The sequence below is a fragment of the Dermacentor silvarum genome, chromosome 10, assembly GCF_013339745.2.
Source record: "Dermacentor silvarum isolate Dsil-2018 chromosome 10, BIME_Dsil_1.4, whole genome shotgun sequence".
NCBI lineage: Eukaryota > Metazoa > Arthropoda > Arachnida > Ixodida > Ixodidae > Dermacentor > Dermacentor silvarum.
This window is the reverse complement of record NC_051163.1, coordinates 109753124-109779921: the sequence shown is the minus strand read 5'-3', so window position 1 is coordinate 109779921 and position 26798 is coordinate 109753124. Positions and strand designations below refer to the sequence as shown.

At 43.0% G+C, this 26798-nt stretch overlaps 2 protein-coding genes across 2 annotated transcripts in view; one reads left to right on the top strand and one right to left on the bottom strand.

Moving 5' to 3' along the window:
- LOC119466453 (POC1 centriolar protein homolog A) overlaps nt 1-22108 on the bottom strand; it is a 90039-nt gene extending 67931 nt beyond the window's left edge. Inside the window, exons 1-4 of the mRNA XM_037726971.2 lie at nt 21686-22108; nt 21454-21548; nt 11613-11692; nt 6030-6121 (exon numbers count right to left, since the gene is read on the bottom strand). Coding sequence (XP_037582899.1) covers nt 6030-6121; nt 11613-11692; nt 21454-21538 — 257 coding nt within the window. The 5' untranslated portion in view covers nt 21539-21548; nt 21686-22108. The remainder of the gene's footprint in view (nt 1-6029; nt 6122-11612; nt 11693-21453; nt 21549-21685) is intronic.
- Nucleotides 22109-22220: 112 nt separating this feature from the next.
- Nucleotides 22221-26798, top strand: part of LOC119466452 (quinone oxidoreductase-like) — a 30218-nt gene continuing 25640 nt past the window's right edge. The window contains exon 1 of the mRNA XM_037726970.2: nt 22221-22447. Within this exon, the coding sequence (XP_037582898.1) occupies nt 22355-22447 (93 nt within the window). The 5' untranslated portion in view covers nt 22221-22354. The remainder of the gene's footprint in view (nt 22448-26798) is intronic.

Below are 26798 nucleotides of genomic sequence, written 5' to 3'. Positions count from 1 at the left end.
CTGTGTTGTCAGGAAAACTTGCCGTGCAATCAGACCTACAACAAGCAAATGAGTTTTGCGGAATCCCACAAGGTGGAGCAAGTGTTATGAACGGGAGAATTGTCAACCACTCAAATGTAGCATGAAGTTATAAAGAAAACCCATATGGTTTCCCACCAAAGCGTTCGTGGTGTCGTCTTCTCGTCTCGTGTTCCTGTCTAAGGTTTTGCGTTGTTAACACCAGCATGGTTTTCCAGAAAGAAAGTTCTTCACAGTTGAGGAAAAATTCATTCTGGTTTGAGACTTTCTTAAATGCAAAGCTTTCTTTATGAGAAACCCGTACCGGCTTCCTTTGTTGCTCCATGCTACGTTTCAGGTGAATGACAATTTCCCCTTTCAGAGCTACAACAACAACGCGAAAGGCATGCCACAGAAAAGACACAGCCTGAAGTGATGCTAGGGCACACATTTCGTCAAGCTTAAGTGACACACTGCTGCTAGGTATCTAAAGAACTGCTTTTACAGAGAATACAGCAAGAAAATTACAAACGCCGAACAGGATTTGCAAACCCAGCGTGAAATTGTGGTGAACCATTGATCATAATAACAATAATAGCATTTATTGCAAGTTCTTAGGTACACGCATTTCTTGTGAGGTCTGCCAAAGCCTTCCAAGAGCTTGTGTGGCAGTGGACCTGACAGTCGCGGCAAAATCACATTAACAGGTTCTCGAACATAACTAATGCTCCAAAATATAAACTAAAGCTCTTCACCATTTTCAATAACACGAACAAAACAAATTACCAAGAAACGTACAAAACAGAGTGAAAAAGATGCTACATGTCATCGCCAAACAAAACGCATCACACTATTACATGAATATACACTGCATCAGCACATGTTCTAAAGGAAAACCGCGAAATAGATATAAAGATATAATGTCTAAACCAATCTCAATGCTCACATAGACACAAATAAAAGTTAGCTTCATACGAGTAATATATTTTTTTTTATATCCCCTTTTAAAGGCGTTCTGTAAGCCGGATAAACTTCGTTGCTCCAGTTCTAAAGTGGGGAGTTCATTAAACAAATTCGGAATATAATACTGTCTTTGCCCTTTGCCATAATTAGTTCTTGTCGGAGGAACAACACATCTGGAGGGATTGCGCAAATTCATGTGTTTTATAGCAGGTACGCGAAAATTTTCGTTCCGGAAATATCGCGGCATAACAACAGAAAGAAACACTGAATCAAAGTTTGGCATTGCCAGAGACCTGAACAGGTTATTCGTATCAATGTTTGTGTTGTAGGCTACACTTTTTAAAATATTTTGCAATACCCTGTTTACCTTGGCTTTCCAAAAACTGCTGCAAATAAGGAAACAGCAGATTCCATATCTTATATGGAATAAGCTAGCGCATGAACGATCATTTTCTTTATTTTAATAGGAGCGTAGCTTCGGACGCGGTAAAGTAAGCATGCAGCTCGTCAAAGTTTTGCACAAATGGAAACCATATGAACGTTCTATGATAAAGCACTATCAAAGTGAACTCCTAAATATTTAACACTGTCTACATATTCAATCGGTGTACAGTCACAATTCAGACAATCAGAGCCATGCAAAAGGACAGGCAAAGCGGCATCAATAACTTTTAAGGAATTTCTAAAACAGACTAATTGCGTTTTTTGTGCATTAACTGTTATTTGATTACTTTTACACCAGTCTATGACATTAACTGCGTCAATTTGAAGCAGAGCAACAGCCATTTCATATTCCATGTGTCTTGAAACAAGTAAAGTGTCGTCCGCATACTGAAAAATAGTGCTTGTGCAAATTACCTGTCCCAAATCGCACACGTATAAGTTAAATAAAAGTGGTCACAGTACTGAACACTGTGGCACTCCTGCTGTGAGGTACCGCAGTGTGGTGTGTACATCATTCAAACAACCAATTTGAGAGCAATTCAAAAGATAACTATTAAAGAAATCTAGAAAATGTCCCCGAAAGCCATAGTTGTAAAGTTTACTGCATAGAATACGGTGGTTAACTGAGTCGAATGCTTTCGATATATCCAAGAAGAGTCCACAAGCCACCTGGTTTCGTTCATATGTTTCGTGTAAAATGTCTGACAAAGTTTCAAAACGTTTCTGCATACCGCTGCCTTGAACAAAGCCGTACTGCGAGGGCGATAAAATGGGTTTAAGCAAAGCTGTCCATAGCATCAAGAACATGCCTTTCTAGCAGTTGTGCTAAGAAAGAAAGTACGGATATGGGGCGGTAGTTTTCTGGTTTTGACGCATCTCCGCCCTTAAATATCGGAATAACACATGCTCTCTTCATTTCATCGGGTACAACACACGTGTCTAGAATACTGTTCAAAATACAAAGAATCGGCCCAGCTAGCACACTGATATTACGTACTATAGCTTCAGCTGATATTGCATCTAAGCCTTAGACCTTCATGACCGACAAAGCAATCGAAGCAAGTCGTCTTCAGCCATCAAGGGCAGAAGTGCCGAATCTGATACTGAACTGCTAGCTGCGATAAGGTCCGGCAGATTAAGGGGTGTTCCCATATTGGTCGCCAATGAAGAAAACAATACATTAAAAATTATTAGCCACTGCTTGCGGTGGCTAATAATCAAAACCTTTCAGTATCAGGTCTATATTAAAATAATAATAATAATATATTAATAAATAAATAAACTAATTACATTGCATTTTGACATGAGAGAAAATTCAGTTTGGCCAATTGTCTAGCATTTTTCCGCACTCACTCATGCCTCAAGAGGCATAGCACACTTCTTTCTGTACAGGCCTTTCACTTTAGTGACATGACATTAACATGATAAAACAGCGCCAAATACGAACACGAAGATAAGAAACAAGACAGTGCGCTGACTCTCAAACGCTGATCGGAACATATATATATATATATATATATATATATAATATATATATATATATAAAATTACTGTATATGCTTTTGCCCACCAGGTGCAGCATGTGAAAAGTTTCATATAGAGTTACTGTATATTCCAAAGGGAGCGCTTCCAAAGGGAGCCTTTGGGAGCCATATATACAGTAACTCTATATGAAACCTTTCACATGCTGCACCTGATGGGCAAAAGACAAAAAAGCATAAACATGGCAGAAAACACATTAAAAATTTGTCATATCTGCCAGGTGGTGCATACAAAAGCTTTTTTACTATGTGAGTCTTTTTTTTTTTTTTCTGATAAGCTTTAGCAGAGAGTCAGTGCAGTCTTGTTGTTTCTTATCTTTGTGTTGACCTTTGGTACCATATCATCAGGCTACCATACCAACTCGCCCAGCTGTTCCTACTATTGAAATGTCATTTTGGGCCTTTAAAGCAAACAGCTGCCTTTGGCTCTTTCGCCCGTTTTTGTGGTTGGTGGTTCAAATTGGTGCTGACGCATAGAAAATGTGCGCAAACGCACCTGAGTTGCAGGACACATTTGCTGCCGACTGGCAACTGTTCTAGCTCTTTGAGACGCCCTTGCTGTACACCTATACTACAGCCAGAGATGAAATGACAGACTCTGCCTAAATATCCTCACTGCAACAAACACTGCCCATCAAGCGCACTTTTCCTTTAACGAAAGGAGTAGCTTTCCCAAAGCGTTCGGCTATTTGCTTACACTGACAATCATCTTCAATCGTTTCAGCACAATTTATTTGTTACATTAAATGATGCTCAACACCATCTAAATCTTATAAGATATACCGGCAAGTGCCAGAGCCCCCCGAATAATCTGCTGCGATACTTGCTTCTACGAGCCAAGATTCAGTTTCAGTACTGAGCAGGCGGAGGTATGACGCCATGAGACACTGGTTCACTCGTTTCCTGCGATCATTGCAACCACTACACGCGAGTGCAGCCTGAAGAAACGTGCGCACCACCCTTGTTAATTTTTTACGGACCAAAACCATCATACCTAGCCTTACTGAAATACAACTTTAGCAAATTTTGCAGTGTGTCATGATGTCACAAAAGTGTCCATGACGCTTGGTACAGCTCTGCGAGATGACCTTAGTATCGAATGCAAATATTAATGTGATTAGCATTCTCTTACTGGTATCGATATATGTCCCGACCTAACTGCTTTCCTTTCACACCAACTTGGGTCACTGGGTATATGCCACTCTTTATAATAATTACCATAACATATAAACCATATCATCACTGATTACACACCCACGATAACATAGATCGCTAATCGCATTAATACCCATGTCACACGGGCACGTTTGGAAGGCCTTCCAGTCGACGGCCTTCGAAACGCCACAACTCTATCGACTCAAAGCAGTTGTCGCGCTGCTACATGGCACTTTTGAAAGGCTGTTGAGTGGTTCAGGCATTTCTCACAAAATTGTGTGGCGCTGCGGATCTTTATTATCGTTTTCATGCCACCAAAAGTTAAACAACATTAAAACCACTTAAAAGTACTATAATTTCTCTTATATTTGTTTATACGGAGAAATGGCGGCGATATGACGGCAGCTGGCAGCACATGGAGAGTGTACGAACACAAGCACGTGGCTGTTGTCGAGAGTATGTGCAGTTCGCACATATCAAGTGGCAAAAATACTTTGTTGAATAATTAATAACACTCATATATAGTATTTTTAGAGCATTTTGGTTTGATATGTTCTTTCTAACCGTGAGTACGAGCACACTGTGAACGAGACGGCATGTTCGCGCTGTTTCCGCTTCCGTTGCTCAAAGGCCATCGAGATTTCGACAGTTGTAGGGTGCTCCGTTGACTCGATAGACTATTGACTCGGCGGTCTTCGAAACCGCCCGTGTAGCAGCTTGAACTTGACCTTTGAGTCAACTGACTATCGGTTGGAAGGCCTTCCAAACGCCCGTGTGACACGGATATAACATTGCCAATCGTCTGCAAAGCATGAATGCACCATCAATTCTTTTAATAAGTGTTTCCTACCTTTAATATTCGCTGAATGTGATCCTTTTATGTGTAGAATGTGTGTGGTAAACCTTCGAAAACTACAAAATCATGTTAATAGTCCTTTGAAGAGGCCCTGCAACACTCTTCATCAATGTCGTGCGAAGCATTTCACATGAAAGAACAAAATTTTATAGATAACTTACAGCAAAAAGTATTTCAATCTGTTCAGTGCAAGCAGAGTTAGCGGTATTCAAAGATTACATTTTATTCCTTCCACAGGTATCTCGCTCCTTCTTCGACGACTTGCACTGTGGAAACTACAGCGGCCACAACGCTCTGCCCACTGTGCAAGTTTGGTGTTGAATTTTCACTAGACGCCACTGCTTCCAGTTTTGGCGCCTACAACACGCTAAACTAAACTCAGAGGCTGCCACCCAACAAGGCTTGCTGAAGCTGCTTGTCTTGTGGTAATCGGTGCAGTGCATATTTACCACTCTTGCCGCCTTTGCAGCCAACAACTGCACACCACAATGGCACTGCATTGCTAATTTTCAGCAAAAGGCTAGTAAAGAGCGCCTCTTACAAATTCCACAGCTGTGAAAGCAACAAACACCATGTTCGCGCTGCACATCTACTTGTGCTCAAGTGAGTCGGTGTGTACACAAACTCACTTGCAAAAGCAAAATTGCTTTTGCTTTTGCAATGCAAAGCAAAAGATTGGAAAGCGTAGACGCACACTGTGATAGCAGTCAGTGAAACTGCAGCGACGCCACAATCTTGCACTGCGGAGGAGGCAGCACAACTCAAGCAGATGACGACCTCTGAGTACCGGAAGCACAAAATTTAATTTTCGTGCAGACACTCTGAACACAGTGGTATTTCGTAATATTTTAGTACATCAAGAATCATGAGCATTGTTATCGCTGCCTACACTTTTCTGCCCGTTGATTAAGTTCATATTTCTCGTGAAGTTTTCACACATCGAGCTAATACAGACTCTCCTGCTTTCTTAACTTGTCACTGACTACACTTGAATTCCAGGTTTCATCCTCTTGGTAATTACGATCTGTTTCATTATGCACTGACGAGCGGGCACTTAATGAGTCGTCTCTTACCTGTTAATGAACCAGAAGCGCACAGTGCAGTCTCTGGACGCAGATGCCAGGAGGTTACCCGAGGGAGCAAATCGGACGCCATACACTTCACCCTGCAGGGAACAAAGAAAAACCATTTTATTTCATTTTATTACTCTCTGGGCCACTAAGGCATTACAGAGAGGAGAGTGTTCACAGAAAAAGTGATCGTATACATAAGCAGTTGCTTCACAAGATGATCAATGATCAATTAAACCAGACTTAAAGGCTGAAGGATCTGTGATGGAAATGATGGCAGCAGGCAGGTGGTTTTAGTTGTGGCTTGGTATGGTACTAGAGAGCATGCTGTTGACAACTCCAGAATCCGTTACCTGTGCTGGCAACACTGTCTAAATAAACAAAGATGGCTACGACATCCAGGTTCACGGTGGCTATTTTGTTTGGTGTTGTGCTCAAGTTTCTCGTTTGCAGCGTAGAATTGAGCTGTTTCATCGAAGCCGAAAGGGTCCTTGCTGCCGATTACCTCATTTTGATCGGTCTCAAAGATTTCAGTGACAAAACCATCGAAATAGTTGCACTGTGCGTGCAAACGTCCGGCCTGCCTAGCAAGCCTTTCAAGCGAGCCAGAGGCTAAAAAAGGGAAGTGTATATGCGTAGCGGGCCTCCGAAAGGTGCAAGCACTTGTTCGCAGCGTTGCTTCACTGATACAGCTACGACGCTTGAATGTTTTTGAGCTTCGTATATGCAACTCCGCATTGCGACTCGGGTTGCAGCATACCACATAGCATCCCACAATTTATAGGCAGTAACGTCTTTCCTGCTTTCAGACGCTAAATACAGATATTGTGCACTGATAGAATGAGCCTAAAAACTGTTAGTTTACTTGGTCAGTGTGTCTTGGGATAAAAACAAATGAGAGTTCAGTGTATGAGTCGGTGTGCACCTTTCTCTTTATAGTTAACTGATCCGTGTGACAAGGTAGTCTGCATCTGATGCTCGCAGTACACAGTGTTCGAGGCAAGGTCCAGGCTAGGGGAACACAGTAGACACACGCCGGCGCTACAAATTCTCAAACCCTGGTGAAACGTGACAAAGAAATAACCAATCGAACCTTGCTGTGTTTCTTCCAACAAGTTCCCGAAATTTGGCGAGCGTTTTATCTTGAGCAATGTCACTTACATTAGCGTAAATGCACGACTTGGAAACGGCAAATCAAACCAGTTGTAATAGAATTTAGCTGTGTGCAAAGAGTTGGAAAGCAATCTAGCGGCGCTGTGGCCAGGTCGAATGCTCCAAATCTGTAATGAGCTCTGTCTGCAATTGCTTCTAAATTTCTCGCGAGCAAATAAACTAACAACTCACCACGCTGAATGAGGAAACAACATCTTCTGCTTACACGGATAAACTAAAGCATGCTATCGAAACGATATGTTGCCTCGCGGCATAACATTTGTCATGATCAACTTCAGACCTTACGAGCTAGCTGTCAATCCTGCTACCGGTGCCTGTGAACAAAAGTACATTGGCAAGAATATTCCTGCTGCTTAAGGCATTGTAGTAACACTAATGCAGGGGCGGAAAACTAAACAAAACCAAATTAAGCTTAAGAGTACATCACTAATTAGCACCTGCCTAAACAAATGCACAAGTTTCTTATCCATGTTGCTCTTCGTTGTACGTTGTCTGCTTCTTTAGGGAAACGATGAAATGATATATTTCTGTCTTTCCACTGCGATGACACGCATGGTTGTCATGGTGTAGATCTTTTCACTGTAGTACGTTTTCGAACGTGGTCAATACAGACCGACTTAGGAAAGAAAATACGAAGCGAATACTCTGCATCGCATGCACCACAACCATACTTTATAACACTTCAATGAGATATAACTTGTAAGAAACATGAATAAGGAACACCTCTAAATATAGTGTCAATACCCAGTCTGCAAACTACACAAGTCGAAGTTCACACATCACTGTATGGTTCGGTGTGGAGTGTCAGAGGAGGTCATGGCCGAAATGGTGCAGGTGTCGAGAGGGCAGCTGATGAGATACCCTATAGCTGGAGCCAGGTGGTGAAGCGAGGCGTCACAACGAGGCAGGAACGTAGGCCAGGAGGGAAGTCCAGGATCATAGAGGCTGTGGTATGTGCTCCGCTGGACGCCCTGCAGACGTACACCAGCTTCATTTGTTCAGCCGTAGGCTCAGGAGCACCAGGCATAGGCAGGAGCCTGGACACATTGTCCGACAGGCTGCTTTTTCCACCGCTATTGCCTTCTCTCGGCTTCCTCCCTCACAATGGCACTGCTCTCATGTTCCACGCTCGCGCCACGAGGCTCTCCGGAGATTCTTCTTTTCCTTTTTTTGACTTTCTCGGGTGCCACTGCACGATCATACTCAGGCCTTCGTCGTCGTTGTCATCTTCGCCTTCCTTTTGTAACACAGCATGTGCACCTCATGAAAATGGTACACAGCAAAGTTCTTTCGACATCCAATTTTTTTTTCGTTTTCGGGCTTGTGCACAGTGGCATCATGACAATTTGAGAACTGCGAGGCAACGTTGCAGTGCATGCTGTAATGTAAGAACCTGAGGCTGAATCAAGACCGGCTGGTTCTCGACGCAGCCGCTAGGAGGCGAGCATTTAGTTGGAGTCGTGAATAGCTAGCAGCTTGCACAATTGTCAAAAATCAGAAGAAAAGAAAACAAAGATAATGTAACGCCTTGGTTGAGACGAAAGAAAGAAGAGGAGGACGACGAACAATATATATAAAAACCTATCAAAGTACCTGTCATGAAGTACATGACAAAGTGTTTGCGAGTGTGGCGCAACCGTTGGACACTAGACAAGGCACAGGGACATGTGCCCGGAAGAATTTGGATAAGAAAAAAAGGACAGCTGGCTAGGCTGAATGTCTAGTCCAGGGGCCTCTTCTTGGGGAAGATTAAGGTATTCCAATGATCCTGTGGCCAGGTATTGTCTACCAGCCTGCTCCTGTTGCTCGTGGTGACTTGGGAACGTGCCATTGAAGCTCCACCCTCATCCGTGTTTTGCCTGGGTTTAGTGCTCTGAACAAGTTTTCTGTACCGACACATGAACTGTTGCTATCGACCTGCCAGATGGTCTTCGGTGAGCAAGACCTGCTCCTGAGTTTCTGAGTGCTACTAGCTGCAGGTCTGCTGTTGGCTCCAGTTCTAGTGCCCTTGCCTCGTCAAGTTTGTGTGCCACAACTAAGTCATGTCCTCGACGACGGTCGTCGAAGGCTACATGCACAACCTACACAAGCTCGACAGCGACAGAAACTGTAGGACAATTCTGCAGCTTGCGAGAACACAAGCTAGTTGTCTGTGTGTAAAGACACCTGTGCACTTTAACCTGCCTGCTTGTCTAGAAAAGCTACTTTCCATGCAATCCACAATACAAATGAAGCCATTCTTGCCATGAGAAGACGCTTGGTAAGCCAGAAGAGACACAAGAACGAATAGCAGGTGGCAATGCCACCTTGGCATTCCCTGCACCAGCTTGTTGTGATGCCACAGATTTTGATGACATCTGATCAGGCCTAGTTAAAATGTTATCGGTAAAATGAACTACCTTCTATTCTAAAAAACCCAAAGATTGAAATAAGCAAGTTTTGAGAGTTTTACACAACCTAAATGGGCAATATGCGAAAAAATACTTTGCAATCTGTGACGTCGCACTGATGTACTGGCCTCAAGAGTTTCAAAAATGAAACTCCAAAATAAACTTTTTAACTCTTACCGTACCACGCCTATTGGGCATCGTTAGCGCTCTATTGATGGTTTGAAACGCCGCTTTCGAGACCTCCTACGTCGCTCACGGACACATTGCGCCATCGGACGTGAAAGAGGAGAAACTATATTTTTGTTTTCTAAGCAGTTTGCTTTTCTCCCGCCAGGTGGTGATTTTTAAACGTGCTCCGAAGTTTCGCCATCGTCAAAGCAGAACAAAAAAATGTCCGGCGCCGGAAACGGCACGCGCGCTTCGGGAGATCACATATATCACGATTCCGCTGCCTCTGCAGCTGGTCTTATCGATGCATCGAATAGCAGTGAGTCAGAAGACACTGACTTTTCGTTGGATTTTGAGTCTGAAAGCAACGCAACGCACAGCCCGGAACATCGGCGGCCGCAGCCTCGCACGCCTAACTGTAGTGCTTGCAGTTAAATTTTTGTAGCGGAATACCTGTTCAATGTTTTATTTATAATTTTTCAGAGATATGCCTAATAGATGGCAATACATTTTGTATATCTCAAAATTTCTGTAACATTTCTTTCTTGGTAGATACAAGCATGGCTTTACAAAATTTGTTCAATTTTATCACAAAATCTTGATTTTAACAATTTATATCTTTTTTATGACATACATCTCATTAATAAAACTTTTATGCGTAAAAAGTGCATTCATTTTGCTTTCTGTTAGTGTATTACATTAAATATTGAGTGCAGTAGTTCCTTCAGAAAAAAATGTCTGCCGTAACATACAAAAGCACCTATCTTCCCCACGGTAGTGAAAGAGTTAACTGTAGTTCTCTCTTGGAATATTTAACCGATTACTGTGAAATGAACGAAAGTCCAATCTAAACTGATTCCTAATTTCTCTACAGCCCCTCTTCAATCTAGACGTAAGTGAAAACTTGCACAATTATTGGTGTCAATATGACAGCTGTACACAAGCCCCAATAATCTGGCACTTTACAAAAAAATTGTTGAAGTTCGCAGGTATGCAATTGCCAATTTTCATGGGGTTCTGTGCACCACGACAACTCTCAGAGAGTCCATGGACATATTTCAGAGGCCATAGCAGACGCAATGTAGTATACAAAGACAACATTACGCTTCTCACAAAGAAGATGTTGTCCCTTCTGAGGATCCGCTGCTGTTGCAGTAAAGGAGTTCAGAGCTGGAGGAACTGTAGAAATTTACTGATATTTCTTTCGTGACTAATTATTCCTTGTTGCTTTGATAACTCTGCTGCTATGGCAACCTTATGTAAAGGTTAAAACCACGCAGAGAAATGGTGTTGTCGGTTAACAATGGCAATGACGGTCTGCTTTGGTGCCCCTTAATTTATGGCAACCTTATGTAAAGGTTAAAACCACGCAGAGAAATGGTGTTGTCGGTTAACAATGGCAATGACGGTCTGCTTTGGTGCCCCTTAATTTGCTGTTTCAAACTATCCGCCCTTGTAACATAATCAAAAATCAACTAGCCCAATATGCTATTGTTTTAAATCAGACCTGCATTTGCTTCACATATATGCGATCGCAATTTTTTTTGCCACCTACATCAGCACATAGGCTTCTAACGAATATTGGACATAATGAAGGCATCTTTATGTTGAATACCCCATTGCTATAAAAAGGTTCGAATGTACAAGCATTAGTAATGCGCAAATGAAAAGGCTATGAGGAGCCGGCTGCACTTGACAACTTCCATTGTGAGCACGCAGCATTTCGTTTCCCTCTGCCAGATTTGGACCTGTGAAACCTCATCAAGATACAGATGCTCACTCGATGAATTCAAGTAACTCCACCAAGACAATTAGTGAAATACACTGCAATGAAATGCTAGCCAAGACTTCTTACCGTGTGACCAGCGAACCGAAGTGCCCGCTTGTCTTCGCTGAGGTGCCACATCATGACCGAGTGGTCGGCTGAACTGGCCGCTGGGGAAAAATAGGAGAAGAGGCCAGAAGGTCAGTTAATTCTGACATGTAGCTACCAACATGCAGGCCCTCCTGGCAAGTTATGCAAAGGAAGACGACACTTGGTAGTTGTCAGCAGGAACACGGTGATCGATGCAGCTACTACATTGCATACGGTGCCAACGTGATACAATTTATGCCACTGTCCATGCCTCACAGTCTTTAAATTTCGTGGTCGACAAAGAGTCCCCTTTGACAGCAAGCCATCTAATTAAAAATAAAAATAAATAAATTATGAAGTTTTAGATGCCAAAACCGTGATCTGATTATGAGGCATGCCGTAGTGGGGGACGCTGCCTTTAGCCTTGTCATCCCAGACGAACTTTTACCTAAAATTTTGACAAAAAAAAAACGACAAAAAGAATCTGTCCCCCTGGGGTTTTTTATTGTGCACCTATGTAAATCTAAGCACGCGAGTTTTTTTGCATTTTGCCCCCATTGAAATGTAGCCACCGTGGCGGGGATCAAACCCGCGACCTCAAGCTCAGCAGCGCAACACTATACCCACTATGTTACCACGGCGGGTCCTATTATAGCTTACAATGATGTGACATGAACCGCAGATTTGTGTAACATCTGAACCACCTCCTGAGTGTATGCATCCTTGCCTAAATTAAAACTTTTTTTTTATGTGATTAGCATTCCTTGGGAACTTCACGCGTTTTCAGGGGACTATCCGCCTGTATCTAACTGTTTTACCGCCAACTTGGGTCGCTGGGTATGTTCCGCTCTTCAGTGAACCTGTTTGACACCAACTTGGCTCAATGGGTATGTGCCAGCCCTCAGTGAACCTCATTGATGTCAACTTGGGTCAATGGGCATCTGCTGCTCTTTTATGACAAAAAAAAAAAAAAATTTGCGTGGCTTGCACTGGAGGTGCCATGCTAAAGAGACAGCGGAACTGATGGGCACCTAGCTAGTCCTGGCTTTTGGGCTAGGCTGAGTACTACTAAGTCATCCCCAGCATTTCCCGGAATTTACTGATTATTGATCGATTAGCTATTGATTGGCTATCGATGACTGACTAAGCTTAAGTAGCCCCAACCACGCTTAGCTAGACTTGGCCAGGCTCAGCTTTGCTAGTTCACAGGGGCATGTGCCATTGTTCTTGGACCCTTTCTGCACTGCCACCAGGACCGGCCCACATTTTCCGTTCGCGGTTGACACATTACGCCCGGCTTAAACAGCTCCGCTGTTAAAAACATTAAACATTTCTCGAGTGCAGGAAGACATCGAACCTATGTCTTATATACTCAGAAAAACTTGTCTGAATATATATTCACACATACACCACGCACCAACTTCTGCACATTTGATATATTAAATGCGAAGCATTTCTTGGCAAACATTTGCCACTTTGAGAGTATCTATCATCTAGCCACCTACGTCTTGGTGCTCTCATTGTCGTATCGCTACGTTGGTATTTACCAAAATTGGCATACTATGACAAGAGTGTATGACGAACATTAATGATAGGTCATGACATGAATATCATGACATGCATGTCATGTAGGTCATTAAACAGCTGCCTATGTCTTGGTGCTTTCATGGTCGCTTCGTTAACTTGGTAGGTACCAAAATTTGCATAGTATGACAACAGTGTATGACGAACACAGATGATAGGTCATGACTTGAATGTCATCACATGCGTGTCATGTAGGTCATGAAAAAGTCGCCTAAAATGACAGTGACCCAGCGAAAAAACATTAACACTCAAAAACCACTGAAAGGGGTTCGGACGTGGGTACTAAGTGAAGGCTACACTATAGGATGATGCTAGAATTCATAGTCATGAGCATGACTCATCAAAAATGACAATGGCTCAGCAAAAAAAAAATTAACACTTAAGAACCACTGAAATGTGTTCTGACGTGGGTACTAAGTAAAGGAAAGGCTAAAGGATGGTGGTAGAAGCCATAGTCATAACCATGACTCAGCGAAAAAAAATCAACGCTCAAAAACCAACGGAATGGGTTTGAATGTGGTACTAAGTCAAGGAAGCACTAAAGAATAATGCTAGAAGTCATAGTCATGAGCATGACTCAGCAAAAATGACAATGACTCAGCAAAAAAAATAAACACTCTGGAACCATTCAAATGGGTTCTGACGTGGCTACTAAGTGAAGGAAACACTAAAGCATAATGCTAGAAGTCTGTCATGAGCATGATTCAGCAAAAATTACAATGACTCAGCAAAAAAATGAACACTCAAGAACCACTGAAATGGGTTCTGACGTGGGTACTAAGTGAAGGAAACACTAAAGGATAAAGGTATAAGTCACAGTCATGAGCATGACTCAGCAAAAATGACGATGACTCAGCGAAAAATGATTAACACTCAAAAACCAATGAAATGGGTTTGGATGTGGTACTAAGTGGAGGAGACACTAATTGATGATGGTAGAAGCCATAGTCATGACTCTACAAAAATGACAATGACTCAGCAAAAAATGATTAACACTCAAAAACCTATGGAATGGGTTTGGATGTGGTACTAAGTGAAGGAAAAGGCTAAAGGTCAATGGTTGAAGTCATAGTCTTGAGCATGGCTACGGCTTTCGCGTTAAGATCTAGGCGTTGCTAAGGGGACTCCTGCGGACTCACGACGTGAATGTCATGACATGCGTGTCAATTCATGGAACAGCCACCTACATATTAGTGATCTTATGGTCGTTTCGTTAACTTCGTAAGCTCCCCGCACACTGCTTCGCATAACATCGATTCCCATAGGGCGTGGGATCTGCCAGCTTTTTATAACGCATTGAACTGTGAATGTATTTACAGTTGCCTATGCTGCAACGTCCTCTTACTAAACATTTACAATACAAAAATTCACATGTAGTCAAGAAAAAGAAGTGGATATTAAATTGAGGTTGTCATTCTCAAGCTGCACAATGGGTTATGAGGGACACTAGTGCCGCAACATCAAACCGGTTTTGCGGAAAAACCGGTTATCCTGTTATTCGATTCACCGGTTATTCGAATTTGAAAACCGCAAAACCAGAGTGAACGATTATTCGGTTAATAGTGTCCGAATATTCGGATAGCCAGATACTTGTTCTTCTGTACTTGTGCCGAAATTACGTCTCTTTCTCTCTAGTATTCTTATATTTGTAGCTATTAAATGCGAAGCATTTTTTGATAAACAGTTGCAACTTTGAGAGTATCTGTATAGCCGCCCATGTCTTGGTGCTCTCATGGTCGTTTCGTTAACTTGGTAGGTACCAAAATGGGCATAATTTGACAAGAGTGTATGACGCACATAAATGACAGGTCATGACATGAATATCAGGACATGTGTCTCATCTAGGTCATGAAACAGCTGCCTACGTCTTGCTCTCATGGTTATTTCGTGAACTTTGTAGATACCAAAATTGGCATACTATGACAAGAGTGTATGACAAACATAAATGATAGGTCATGACATGAATGTCATGACATGCGTGCCATGTAGGTCATAAAACAGCTGCCTACGTGTTGGTGCTCTCATGGGTGAAAAAAAAGTACCCAAAGTGGCTACGAATCGAGAATTAATGATGGTAATGGGTGAAGTACGGTTATGATAGTAGCGATAATGATAGTAGAATACAATAATCACTCTATAATGACCTTGACTCAGCAAAAAATGACAGTGACTTAGGGAAAAAAGATTAACACTCAAAAACTGCTGGAATGGGTTTGGATGTGGTCATTAAGTGAAGGAAAAACTACAGGATGATGGTAGAAGTCGTCATGACCATGACTCAGCAAAAATGACAATTACTAAACGAAAAATGATTAACACTCAAAAACCTCTGACATGGATTCGGACACGGGTACTAAGTGAAGGAAACACTAAAGGATGATGGTATAAGTCATAGTCATTAGCATGACTCAGTGAAAAAAGATTAACACTCGAAAGCCACTGGAATGGGTTCGGACACAAATGATAGGTCGAATGTCATGACATGCGTGTCATGGAGGACATGAAACAGCCGCTTATGTCTTGATGCTTTCATGGTCGTTTGATTAACCTGGTAGGCACTACTTCGCTGCCACACTGCTTCGCATAACACCGATTCCCCACAGGGCCTGGGATCTGCCGGCTTCTTGTTTTTTTGTAACTGCTCAGTGCGAACCCGATATCTGCTCTGGTCAACCTCCTTACCTTTCCTTTCTTAATTTTATCTTTCGGAATTGCTGCACTCTGTAAAACTGCAAGATGTTTACACGTCAAAAAAAAAATAAAAGTTGCCGGTTACAATTACAATTACTTCCTTCAAAAATGTAACTGATTGCAGTCGCCAATTACACCTCCGTCAATGTTTTTGACACGTTATTGAAAGATAGTATTTTATTTCCATGTTACGTTCGCCCCAATTTTTATTAACATTGCACGAATATAGTAAGTACACGAAGCTCACCTAGCTATTTCACTGCGTCCTTTGCAGCCCTGCACACCTTGTTTATCGTCATTCTGCAAGTGCACTTTAACATTTCTGTCTGTCATTCTCACTCCATTTTTTTAAAGCGTCACCACTAATACTGAAAACTCTCTCCATGTGCACGCAAGAGGGAAGGGCACTTTTTAACGCATACAAAACACCTCGGGCACAAGACGCTGGTTGCAGAACCGCGGTGCTTGTGTCTGCATCCTCTATGAAGCGCCGCTCTTTATAGTTGTTAGAACTTGGACTGCTTCGGAGTAGGCGCTCTCGGTAGGGCTAATGAAAAGGTGATGTAGTCACCTTTTATCTTTTAACGTCACTGATCAGAAGTGTGGTCAAGTATAGTCATATTATACGAGCTGATTACTTTTACGTGCATTACTGAACAGTGACCATGGAGAAAGAATAACAGGAGGTGAAACTATAGGCCGGCGCCAGCACTTGTCGTGATAATGCCACGCTGGGCGAAGAGGAGATGCGCAGCTTCAGCCGTGCTAACGCGGGTGGCGAACGTTGGCGTGGCAAAGAACTACTACTATCGGCGCCGCAAAGAACTACTTCCCTCGCGGTCGGAGCGGAGTGAGTGGAGCTGTGATCATGGACGAAAAAAAAAAAATCCCCCTTGGACGGCGCCCGGCGTCGTCTGCTACTGGCCGCTTGCGCTGGGTTGTCAGATGTCACAAAAAGTTTTGCGCCAGCGCGGTTTGCACGCAAGGCATAGAAGACCTGTAGACCATTTCGGTATAAATATTTTTTTTTTCAAGATTTAAATTCAGGATCACATGCTTTTTATGCGGCAATAAGAGCCAGAAACTAGTGCACTTGAAAGATCAGACGATCTGTGATCGTAGCGAGGTTCGTATCGAAAGAGCAGACGATCTGCAACCCTAATCATGCGCCTATAAAAAACTGCACTTGGTGCTTTTCAAGTTTTCTGGCGTAACGAAAAACGAGAATGTGTTCCACTTCATTGTCATGCGCCATAAAATGAACCGATCAGAGTATGCGATACATAGCTATTGTGTGGGGAAACAACATTTCATTATATTTCTGCGGCATGTTTGGGGAGACGTGGACAGACGGAACAGGAGAGTAGAGCAGAGTCTGCCGCTCACTTTGTGCAGTCAGAATAGTTCTGCAGTTCCTCCACTGCTCCTCTACGATGTAAGTCTAATAAATGTTTTTTTTCCTCCTCCTCGCTGTGGATGCGTTCACTGCTTATCGAAAATGGGGCGCCGATACTTCGTCCCAAACTGTAACAGTGGATATAAGTATTGCGCTGAAAACGCACAGGAACATTTTGAGCTGTCTGATAAACATCATATTATAAATAATGAATGAATGATCTGTGCATGTGGCATTGGGATGCACGCAATAGAACTGAAAATTTGGATAAGCTATTACCGTCACCAAATATTCGAATATCCGGCTAACCGGTTATTTAAACCGGTTATCCAGAATATCCGTTTCTTGAAAACTGGATAACCAGTTTTCGAGACCGGATTCACTTCCCTCCGGTTAAACCGGATAGCCGGTTTGACGGATATTTGCAAGCACTAAGGGACACTATAGGCATAGCGCTCTGGATTGTGGATATTAAAATTAAGGTTTAACATTCTCAAGCTGCACAATGGGTTATGAGGGACACTATAGGCGTAGGGCTCTGGATTGTGGATATTAAATTGAGGTTTAACATTCTCTAACAGCACAATGGGTAATGAGGGAGTACTATAGGGGTAGGGCTCTGGATTGTGGATATTGAGGTTTAACATTCTCAAGCAGCACAATGGGTTATGAGGGACACTATAGGGGTAGGGCTTTGGATTGTGGATATTAAATGGAGGTTTAACATTCTCTAACAGCACAATGGGTAATGAGGGACACTATAGGGGTAGGGCTCTGGATTGTGGATATTGAGGTTTAACATTCTCAAGCAGCACAATGGGTTATGAGGGACACTATTGGGGTAGGGCTCTGGATTGTGGATATTAAATTGAGGTTTAAGATTCTCTAACAGCACAATGGGTAATGAGGGTCACTATAGGGGTAGGGCTCTGGATTAATATTCATCCCATGGGCTTCAGGGGACAGGAATTGCCCTCCTAGATCAATCACTTGTCAGACATTGTTTGTTTTTGCGAATTATTAGCTCGTGTAGCTGGTCTGTTTGATTCACCTGCACATTCTCCCCAAGTAAACTATGCAGTGCCAGTTCAGAAGTGCAGTCACAGTGCAACACCAGGGCCTTCTGAAAATGTATGCAAAAGTGCCAATGTGGTGCAAGTCTTCTGCTGCCACGTTTGCATCGTGCACCTTTTGTTGCTGGAATTTTCCAGCATGTGCTGTGATTGAATGCCCATTTCTGTCTAATTCTCGGCTGTCGTGCCATAGGGAACGTGATGGACAGTGGCTCCTTGAAAGCAACATCACCACCACCACCGCCATCTTTGCCAGCACTCAAACAGTGAAATTGAACAGAAATAACAATCTGGTTGCAATGTTTGCAATCTGGGCAATGTTTGCAATGTGAGATGCAATGAGTCACATTGCAATGTTTGCAATGTGAGATGGGCAAAAATGAAATACTTCGGTATTGTGAACAGGTGGTAAGAAACTACTACGAGTTTGAGTTCAAACGTCTTTTCTGCCTGCCTCGGGTCATGTTTTTTCGCCGCACATAAACATTGACTTCTCTTGTGGACATGGGTACCGTCACTGCCGATTAACAGCGGCATTTCAGTCAGTACACCATTCAACAGAACCTTTACTTCGTATAGTGTCCGCTGCCATGGCACTGGAGAAGTCGTTTGCTGCAGGACATCATCACTGACAATTCCAGCGGTGTGGAATGTTCAGGAACTGGACCTGAACTTTACCTGCCACTTTTTGAAACAATCAGCACCATGCAGAAGATGCTACGCTGGCACCGCTGAATCAAACGGTAAAGCGCAGCAATTCCTGTTCTTCTATCTGGGGTTTTACATGCCAAAGCCAGTCCTGATTATGAGGCACACCATAGTGGAGGGCTCCGGATTAATTTTGACCACCTGGGGTTCTTTAATATGCACTACAACGCAAGCACACGGGCGTTTTTGCATTTCGCCTCCATCGAAATGCAAAAACGCGCCTCCATCGAAATGCAGTCGCCACGGCCGGGATTCGATCCCGCAACCTCATGCTCAGCAGCGCAACGCCTTAGCTAACTGAGCCACCGCGGCGAGTGGCAATGCCTGAACTAGTTCATGAATTGCAGGCGCATTGAATGAGTTTTGTATAACCATCGAGAAGAATAGTAAACTGGGTGAGTTGGTAGCTGTTCATGGTTACAGGTGTAGCGCTAAACTGACATGGGACGAAAGAAAGACTCAATACGACGGACAAAGCACTAACTTTGAACTGACGGAATTGATTAAGAATATGAAAAAAAACAAGTTAGGCTGGGTGTGTGCGGTCATAGATAGACGCGTAAAACGTGAAAATGGTGCATGCGTGGCCTGCACGACCAGACACACTACCAAGTATGTGCCATGCATGAGATACCTCTCACCTGCAGATGCTTCTACATCGGGCAGATGTCCAAACAAGCGCCTTGCAGATCATGCATACAACTTAAAGGCGACAACCCAATCCCATCTAGCAACGCACTGTCAAGACTGCACGTGCCGCCCAGGATTCGACAAAGTGCAGGTACTATTCTGCCACCGAGAACAGATAGCGAGAGAAATTGTAGAAGCATTGTGTATAAGAAAAAAATCAGCCGAAATGCGTCAGCCAGTCATAAATAAACCTTTTGGACTGTGAATTAGATATTTTAGATTTCACTTTACAATGAAAATGAGCGGTTGTTTCTTGCGATCTTTGTGTGTGTGTTTTTTTCACTTCATGACTTCCAGTGCACGTAACACAATAATTTTTTCCCTTTTAACCACCTTTTCCTGTACATGGATAGAACGTGGTTAGCATGGCACATATATAAACATATCCTTAATAAAATCCGCTAGTCGAAAGTCAGTGCTATGTCCGTCATATTGCGTCATTCTTTCGTCCCGTGTCAGTTTAGAGCTGCCCCTGCAACCCTGTATAACCAGTAATTTTCTCTTATTACTGCATTTCTGAATCCTACCACTCCCCTCTGTAATGCCTTCGGGTCTTGAGGGAACTAATAACTGAAATGAAATTTTTTTAAATATATTTTGATCACCTATCATTCTTTACAGAAACCCAACCCACAGTACATTATTTTTCCATGTTATGTGGCTGCTGTGGCCAAGGAATCAAGCACACAATCTCGAGCTCGGCAGCGAACGCCAAATTATGTGCCATAACAGCTATGATGCCCAGCCATAAACCTGAACTGCAAATAGTTTATAGGCCACGCTCTCTGTATACCTGTGCTGCTGGGTGCATATAACGGTTCTCATAAGCTGCCCATAGCTGCGAGTGTATGTACAGTTCTGTTGCTCAGCACAAAGTCACGAGTTTGCATTTCAATGAGAATACTCATTCCAATGAGAATGCAATGACAACGGGGGGAAAAAAAAAAGATGGAAATAAAATGCTCACGTACTTGGTTTTAGATGCTTGTTAAAGACCACCAGGTGGTTTAAATTATTTTGACGCACTCCGCTGTGGCGTCCCTAATAACCTACTACTGTGCAGTTTTGAAGTGAAATTATTAGCCGAGAAGAATAAGCTTAGGGATCCGATAGACTTGATTTTTTTTTGCTAGTCATGACTATACGAAGCAGGAGACAATGAAGCTAGAGAAAGCATAGGGGATATTAATTCTCAGATTTTTAATTGAAGTGTCGAATTTATAAGGTAAAGGGATGTGAAAGAGGACAGAAAGGTAAATATGCCGCGGTAAGCGCCGAACCACCATCTCCAGCCCTGCAAATGCGCTCGTCCACTTTCTAGGGATATATTTGCCCAGTGTACAAAATTGCCCCAGGGATTGTTTTAGCCAGCGATGAACGCATGCCAAAGCGGCGTATGTGGGACAGAAGTGCGATGAAATGTGAGCGCACCCATGAGTGCCAAAGCAAAACAAGACCAGGCGGAATACGAAAGTGCCCGCGCTAACGATACTTCGGATGATCGAACGTTAATCCGACACCTTCAATAACACGTCCCTCGTATGTGCTAAATGTATGTTCGAGACGTGAAAAATTTCACGAACTGACGAAGAGAGATGTTGATGTTGAGTCCATTTCAACATGGCAAAGCCCACTCACAACCGAACTGCGCGCGAAGGCAACCGGCGCTTGAAGAAAACGAAGTTCATCGCGAGCTCACCCATTTGTTTGTCATCCGGACTAAAGTGGATGCCGGTGATGCGTCCCTTGAGGCCCTTGAGCTCTCGCTTAAGCGCTGGCTCCATGACACCCAAGCTGCAATCAAGGAACGCACACACAATCAAACAAACCAACGTTCGATACACCAACGTCAAACACACCGCGCCAGTGCGAAACTTTCGAAGAGTTTACTCATTCAAACTTTTCCCGCGATTTCGCGTCTTTACATTTACCTTGTTAGCGAAGTCACGGGATATAAGATGAGTTTCTTCAAGCACTTCAAGTGTGGTGTACGTATGAAGAACCGCACGCAAACACCACCGTTACTTCCTCAGTTTAAAAATTGTTCCTTTGTTGTTTTTTCACCCTGCACTGAGTGGCAGGCTTGCAGGCGCTCACGCGCAAGGGTTCTTGCCTATCTGTTTTGCCTAAAACACCACTGAGCGCAGATTCGCTCCGTGTACGTGCGAATTAAATTACAATTACAAATGTGCCGGCAACAAATTTAGCGCGCGCGCGCCTTGAAAAAAAAAAGTAAAACAACAAAAATAAAAGCCCCTGAGGCTGACTTGTTTCGACTTGCGGCGGCTTTTGAAAGAGTACCAAAGAGTACCGACATACCAAAATAACAATTGAACTAAAAGTAACGATCCATATTTTGCTAAGTGCGAGCGATGTGTATTTGTACGTAATTGTGGCAGCGCGTTGAATACTATGAGCAAATAACAATAAAAACTGTCGGTTTGCGAGCGATAGTCTGACGCCTCAGCGAATGCCCCGGCCTCGATGTGTGCGTTGTTATCATTTTCGCTTTACGGCGCCAATATAACGAGGTCGGCTGTCTATCGAGTACTCTGTAAGCACATTTCGGCCTTCAAGTGAGGACCGCAGAGGGAGCGAAGATGATGCGGGCGATCCGAGTAAACAAATTTGGCGGTCCTCAAGTTCTTCAACTTTCGGAGAACGTGCCGATTCCTGAAGTGGAACCACGCAAGGTAACGTCCATGCGCGTCGTCTGCTTTTGAATGCCCTAGCTACGCTCTTCCTCCATGCCCTACGCACGCTATCGCATCGTAGACAACACGAAATGCGACCACAACTAGCGCAGTTGACGCATATGGGTGGACAAAATCTGCGCTATTGCTCCTGATGTCACGCTATAATGATCTAGCGCAGTGATGCCGCACTTAATTGCAGTAGGTTGTACGGGGTGTACGGGTGCGTTTTCGATCGAGTAAATCGCGCGCTGTGGTATCCGGTGCTTTGCCGCTTGAATTCTGCTCAGCGGCAAGGTCATCTATTGGAGCCGACGCATACTGGCCGCCAAAGCAATAGTTACTGGCGCACGGGTTGTTGCTCTAACTGGAAAAAAAAAATTTTAATTTTTATCGCCCTCGATCGGACAGGAACATGTTGACAGACCGGCTTCCAACTCAATTCTCGAGTCGACTGTCATATGTGACGAAGAATACGTATGTATTGACTGCCGGCCGCCAAGGTTCGCGTTGCATTAATTGTCGGGCGCGGTCTAGCTAGTACAACTTAAATAAAACCTGTTCCTGCCTTTGCGTTAATTATGATGCGCGAATCGGTGTCGACGCGGGTATTCTCGTCTGATCGATTGTCGGGGGCCGAGTTATTACGATCGATTTGGTGGTCCGGGCTAAATATTTTCATGGAGACTTTTAATTATATCAGCCACAAGTTACATATATATATATATATATATATATATATATATATATATATATATAACTTGCATGCAGCAAACTTTATGGCGCAAGGATTTATCTTTTGAATAAAAATAAAAGTTATATCTGCCAGGTCTTGCAACTAGCAGTAGTAAAAACGTCTTTATTGAGGGGATATGGCCCCTGCGGGGATGGAGTAATATATTGTCAAGCTCATCAGGGGACTTATTCTGAAACATTCCAGTTCGGCGATATTTCGCCTAGGCAACAATTTCGCCTTCAGGCGCGCGCTGATTGGCTAGTTGAGCAAAATTGAATGGCGTCGGGCTCAAAACCAGCCAACCAGCTCATCCAATTTTGCTCAACCAGCCAATCAGCGCGCGCCTGAAGGCGAAATTGTCGCCTAGGCAAGCTATCGCCTAAGTGGAACGTTTCAGAATACGTCCCCTGTTCATTATACGAGTCCAAACTGGCCACGCAGATGCAACAGAGGAGCGCAAGATACCGTTCAGCCATATATATATATATGTCTGTAGGCTGTCCTTGGATGCTGACTTTGGCTTGACATCATGTCTAATGATATACCAATATTCTGAACTGGGACACGGGGGAGATGTAATTTTGCATCAATACCAGACTTCGCAAAGTACCAATAAGTTGGTTTCTTCAATTATCACTGTCCAAAGTTGATTGCCATACTTAGGGCTTGGGAATTAACTCTACTCTCCCCTACACAGACTCCCCGGAATGTTCATATGCAGTGTGTGGTGTTATAGAGACTATAGACCATGTGCTAGTGGTGTGCCCTGAGTATGCGCGCGAAAGACTCACACTGGCAGCCACCTTGAGGAATTTATATAATAGACCACTTTCGGAGGACCTCTTGCTAGGCGCAGGGCCACAGAGTTGGCAGACAATAGAGGCAATGCGTGCTTTTTCACGTTTCTTAGGCGACACGGGCCTGGACTCACGCTTGTGATAATATTTATGCAATGTATCCTTTCACCTAGTTCCTCCCATTATCATCCCCCATTGTGACCCTCTTTCTTCCCCTCTTCCCCTTCCCTTACATAAAGTAGCAGGCCAGATGCTCTATATTCCGGCCGACCTCTCTACATTTTCAAATCAATAAACTACTTCTTCTTTTCTTCTTGTAGTAGCTGACAAGTCTGCAGCAAGTGCGATACATTCTATGTGCTCATTGTCTGAACCGGTGCAGAGCTAGATCAATTTGTTTGGTCCACTGGCACTGCTGCTTTGACACGACGTGCGAGGGCGACACCCAATAAATGAATTTATATGTAGCATCACCTCATTTTTTTCTACTCAGTCCGCGAAGGATGAGCACTGAGGAATTAGGGCATGTGCCTGAAATAAGATGGAGATGGTTTTTAAGGGCTAGGAGAGGCATAGTCTGGGGTCAGCGTGCACATGTGGACGTGGCATATACGGTCTGCGATTTGTACTCTAGCTGGCAGAGAAATTGAGTCGGCAGCATTGTGCCCATGTAATACAACCGTCTCGTTTCTGCAGGTTTCTATATACAGGCACTGAGTAATGTAGTGGTTAAAAAGAAATTAGTACAATCCAGTTAGAATGTTATGTTCAAGTTGAACATTTACTTTTTGAACGTATGCTGTAAATTGCACTCATATACGTAAAGATAAGTGCACCGACGCTTCATCAGTAGAACGTGTGGACTCGCAAGTTGCCAGCTGTAAAGAGGTCACGCACTTACGTCAGGGTAAATGCCACCTGCAGCGGTGTTTGCATGGCCTATATAAAGAGCTGCATACAAGTTTTTGGGGTTTTTTTTTTTGTCAATATTCAAACAAAAATGCTAGAGGCAAGTGCATGGAAAGTTTTTCAGGAAATATAGGTTATGCAAACTAGTCTACAGGCATGCCCTGATAAATGAGGGCAAAGAGAATGTTACTGGGTGTGCTCAAATATGTATTCATCAAAGATGAAATTTAGTTAATGGAGCTTAAGTAAAGAGCTGCATTTTCACTTAAGTGCTAAGCTGTCATTATACTTTAGAAGTGCGTATAAATCATACTATACCATTTCAGTTTGAATTGTTCCATTTGTATTTCACTTGTGTACTTCTAGTGTGTACTTCTAGTGTGCACATGCAAACTGTGCCACCGGTGAAAATGAGTGTTCAGGAACTTGTATGTAGTGCTTCTTCTGTAGCAGTGGTAGAACTTAAAATACCTTGGAAGTAATGACACTTTTCTTCTCTGCGGGCGTAATTACTCTCAGTGTGAGCAGCGTTGCACAAGACCATATCTACAGTGCCATGAAACAGCATTGATACTACAGAGCATTTCCTTTGAACATTTTATGCAGGGTGTATAGCATGCTAGACTGCGTAGGCAAGAATTGGTTTTCTTTTTGAGGTGATGACACAAACATTGCCCCCATTCTAGACGCTGCTAGCATGTTCTGCAGTGACACACAATTAAAAGCACAAGCTTTTAATTTTTCACATTCAATCAATCAATCAACTTTTATTTCCTTTGGTTAGGAGGAGTACGGGACTAAAAGCTTGAACAGCTTGACGAGGTCCCTACCCCGTTACAGTTGGCAAAACAGCACGATGACGGTCAGTCATGCACGAAGAGTTCACATAAATCGACGAGTGTTACATAACATCGCGTAACACAAAATTTTGTAACAAAGCGCGAAACAATAGAGCTCATTTTCATAGGCTTGAAATGGCATGAACATAAAAAGCAGCGATCGACAAGAACAGGGACAAAAATTCAAAAGGATGTGCTATTCCTGCGAACAAATTGACTGGGCGAAGTGTTTAATGAGACAATTTTGATTACACGAAGGATCAAAATCTTCCTGGTTTAGTAAGTTTAACAGGGAATTGTAGCTTGTAGGATAAAGATTGTTCATCATAGGTAGTTCTAGGGGTGGGTACAGTCCACACTTCTTTGTGCCTGGTTAGACGAACACTTGGGTTTACTTTTAACTTAGCAAGATTAATTATGGTATCAATACCATACTTAACAAAAGCTTTATAACACAACATCAGCCTATAATTATATAAACAGAACACTGGAAGAATTTCGAACTTTGCAAAAAGAAGTTTTGCAGAAGACGCATAATGCACAGCAGCAATATGTCGTATGGCTCTTTTCTGCAGCGAATACAGCTTGCGCAAATTTGTTACACCTGTAGTACTATGCTGCAGTACTGCAACAGAGAGGACACTAATGCATTGTATATCATAATCTTCACTTTTGTAGGGAAGAATACATCGCGTACGCGCAAGGACACCAATGGCAGATGACATCTTCGAATGGAGGTTTTCAACATGTTTATTCCATGTAAGGTGCTTTGAGAAATGTACTCAACAGAATCCACCATTTCTGCCTGCTGAGAGCCCAGAAATAAATTCAGCTTCTTTGTCACTGTTTTTCCTTTAGGCGTGTACAAAATAACTTGTGTTTTTGAAGGGTTTATTTTTAAAGAATTCACTGAGGCCCAGGCAACTAAGTCAGATAGCGTTCTGTTAGCCATCGCTTCTATCTCTGTTTCCAAATTCCCTGTAATAAAAACTGTCGTGTCATCAGCATACGAAACGAATGTTGCGTTGTCTGTGCAGTGTCATTGTCAATGTCATTTATGTAAATCAAAA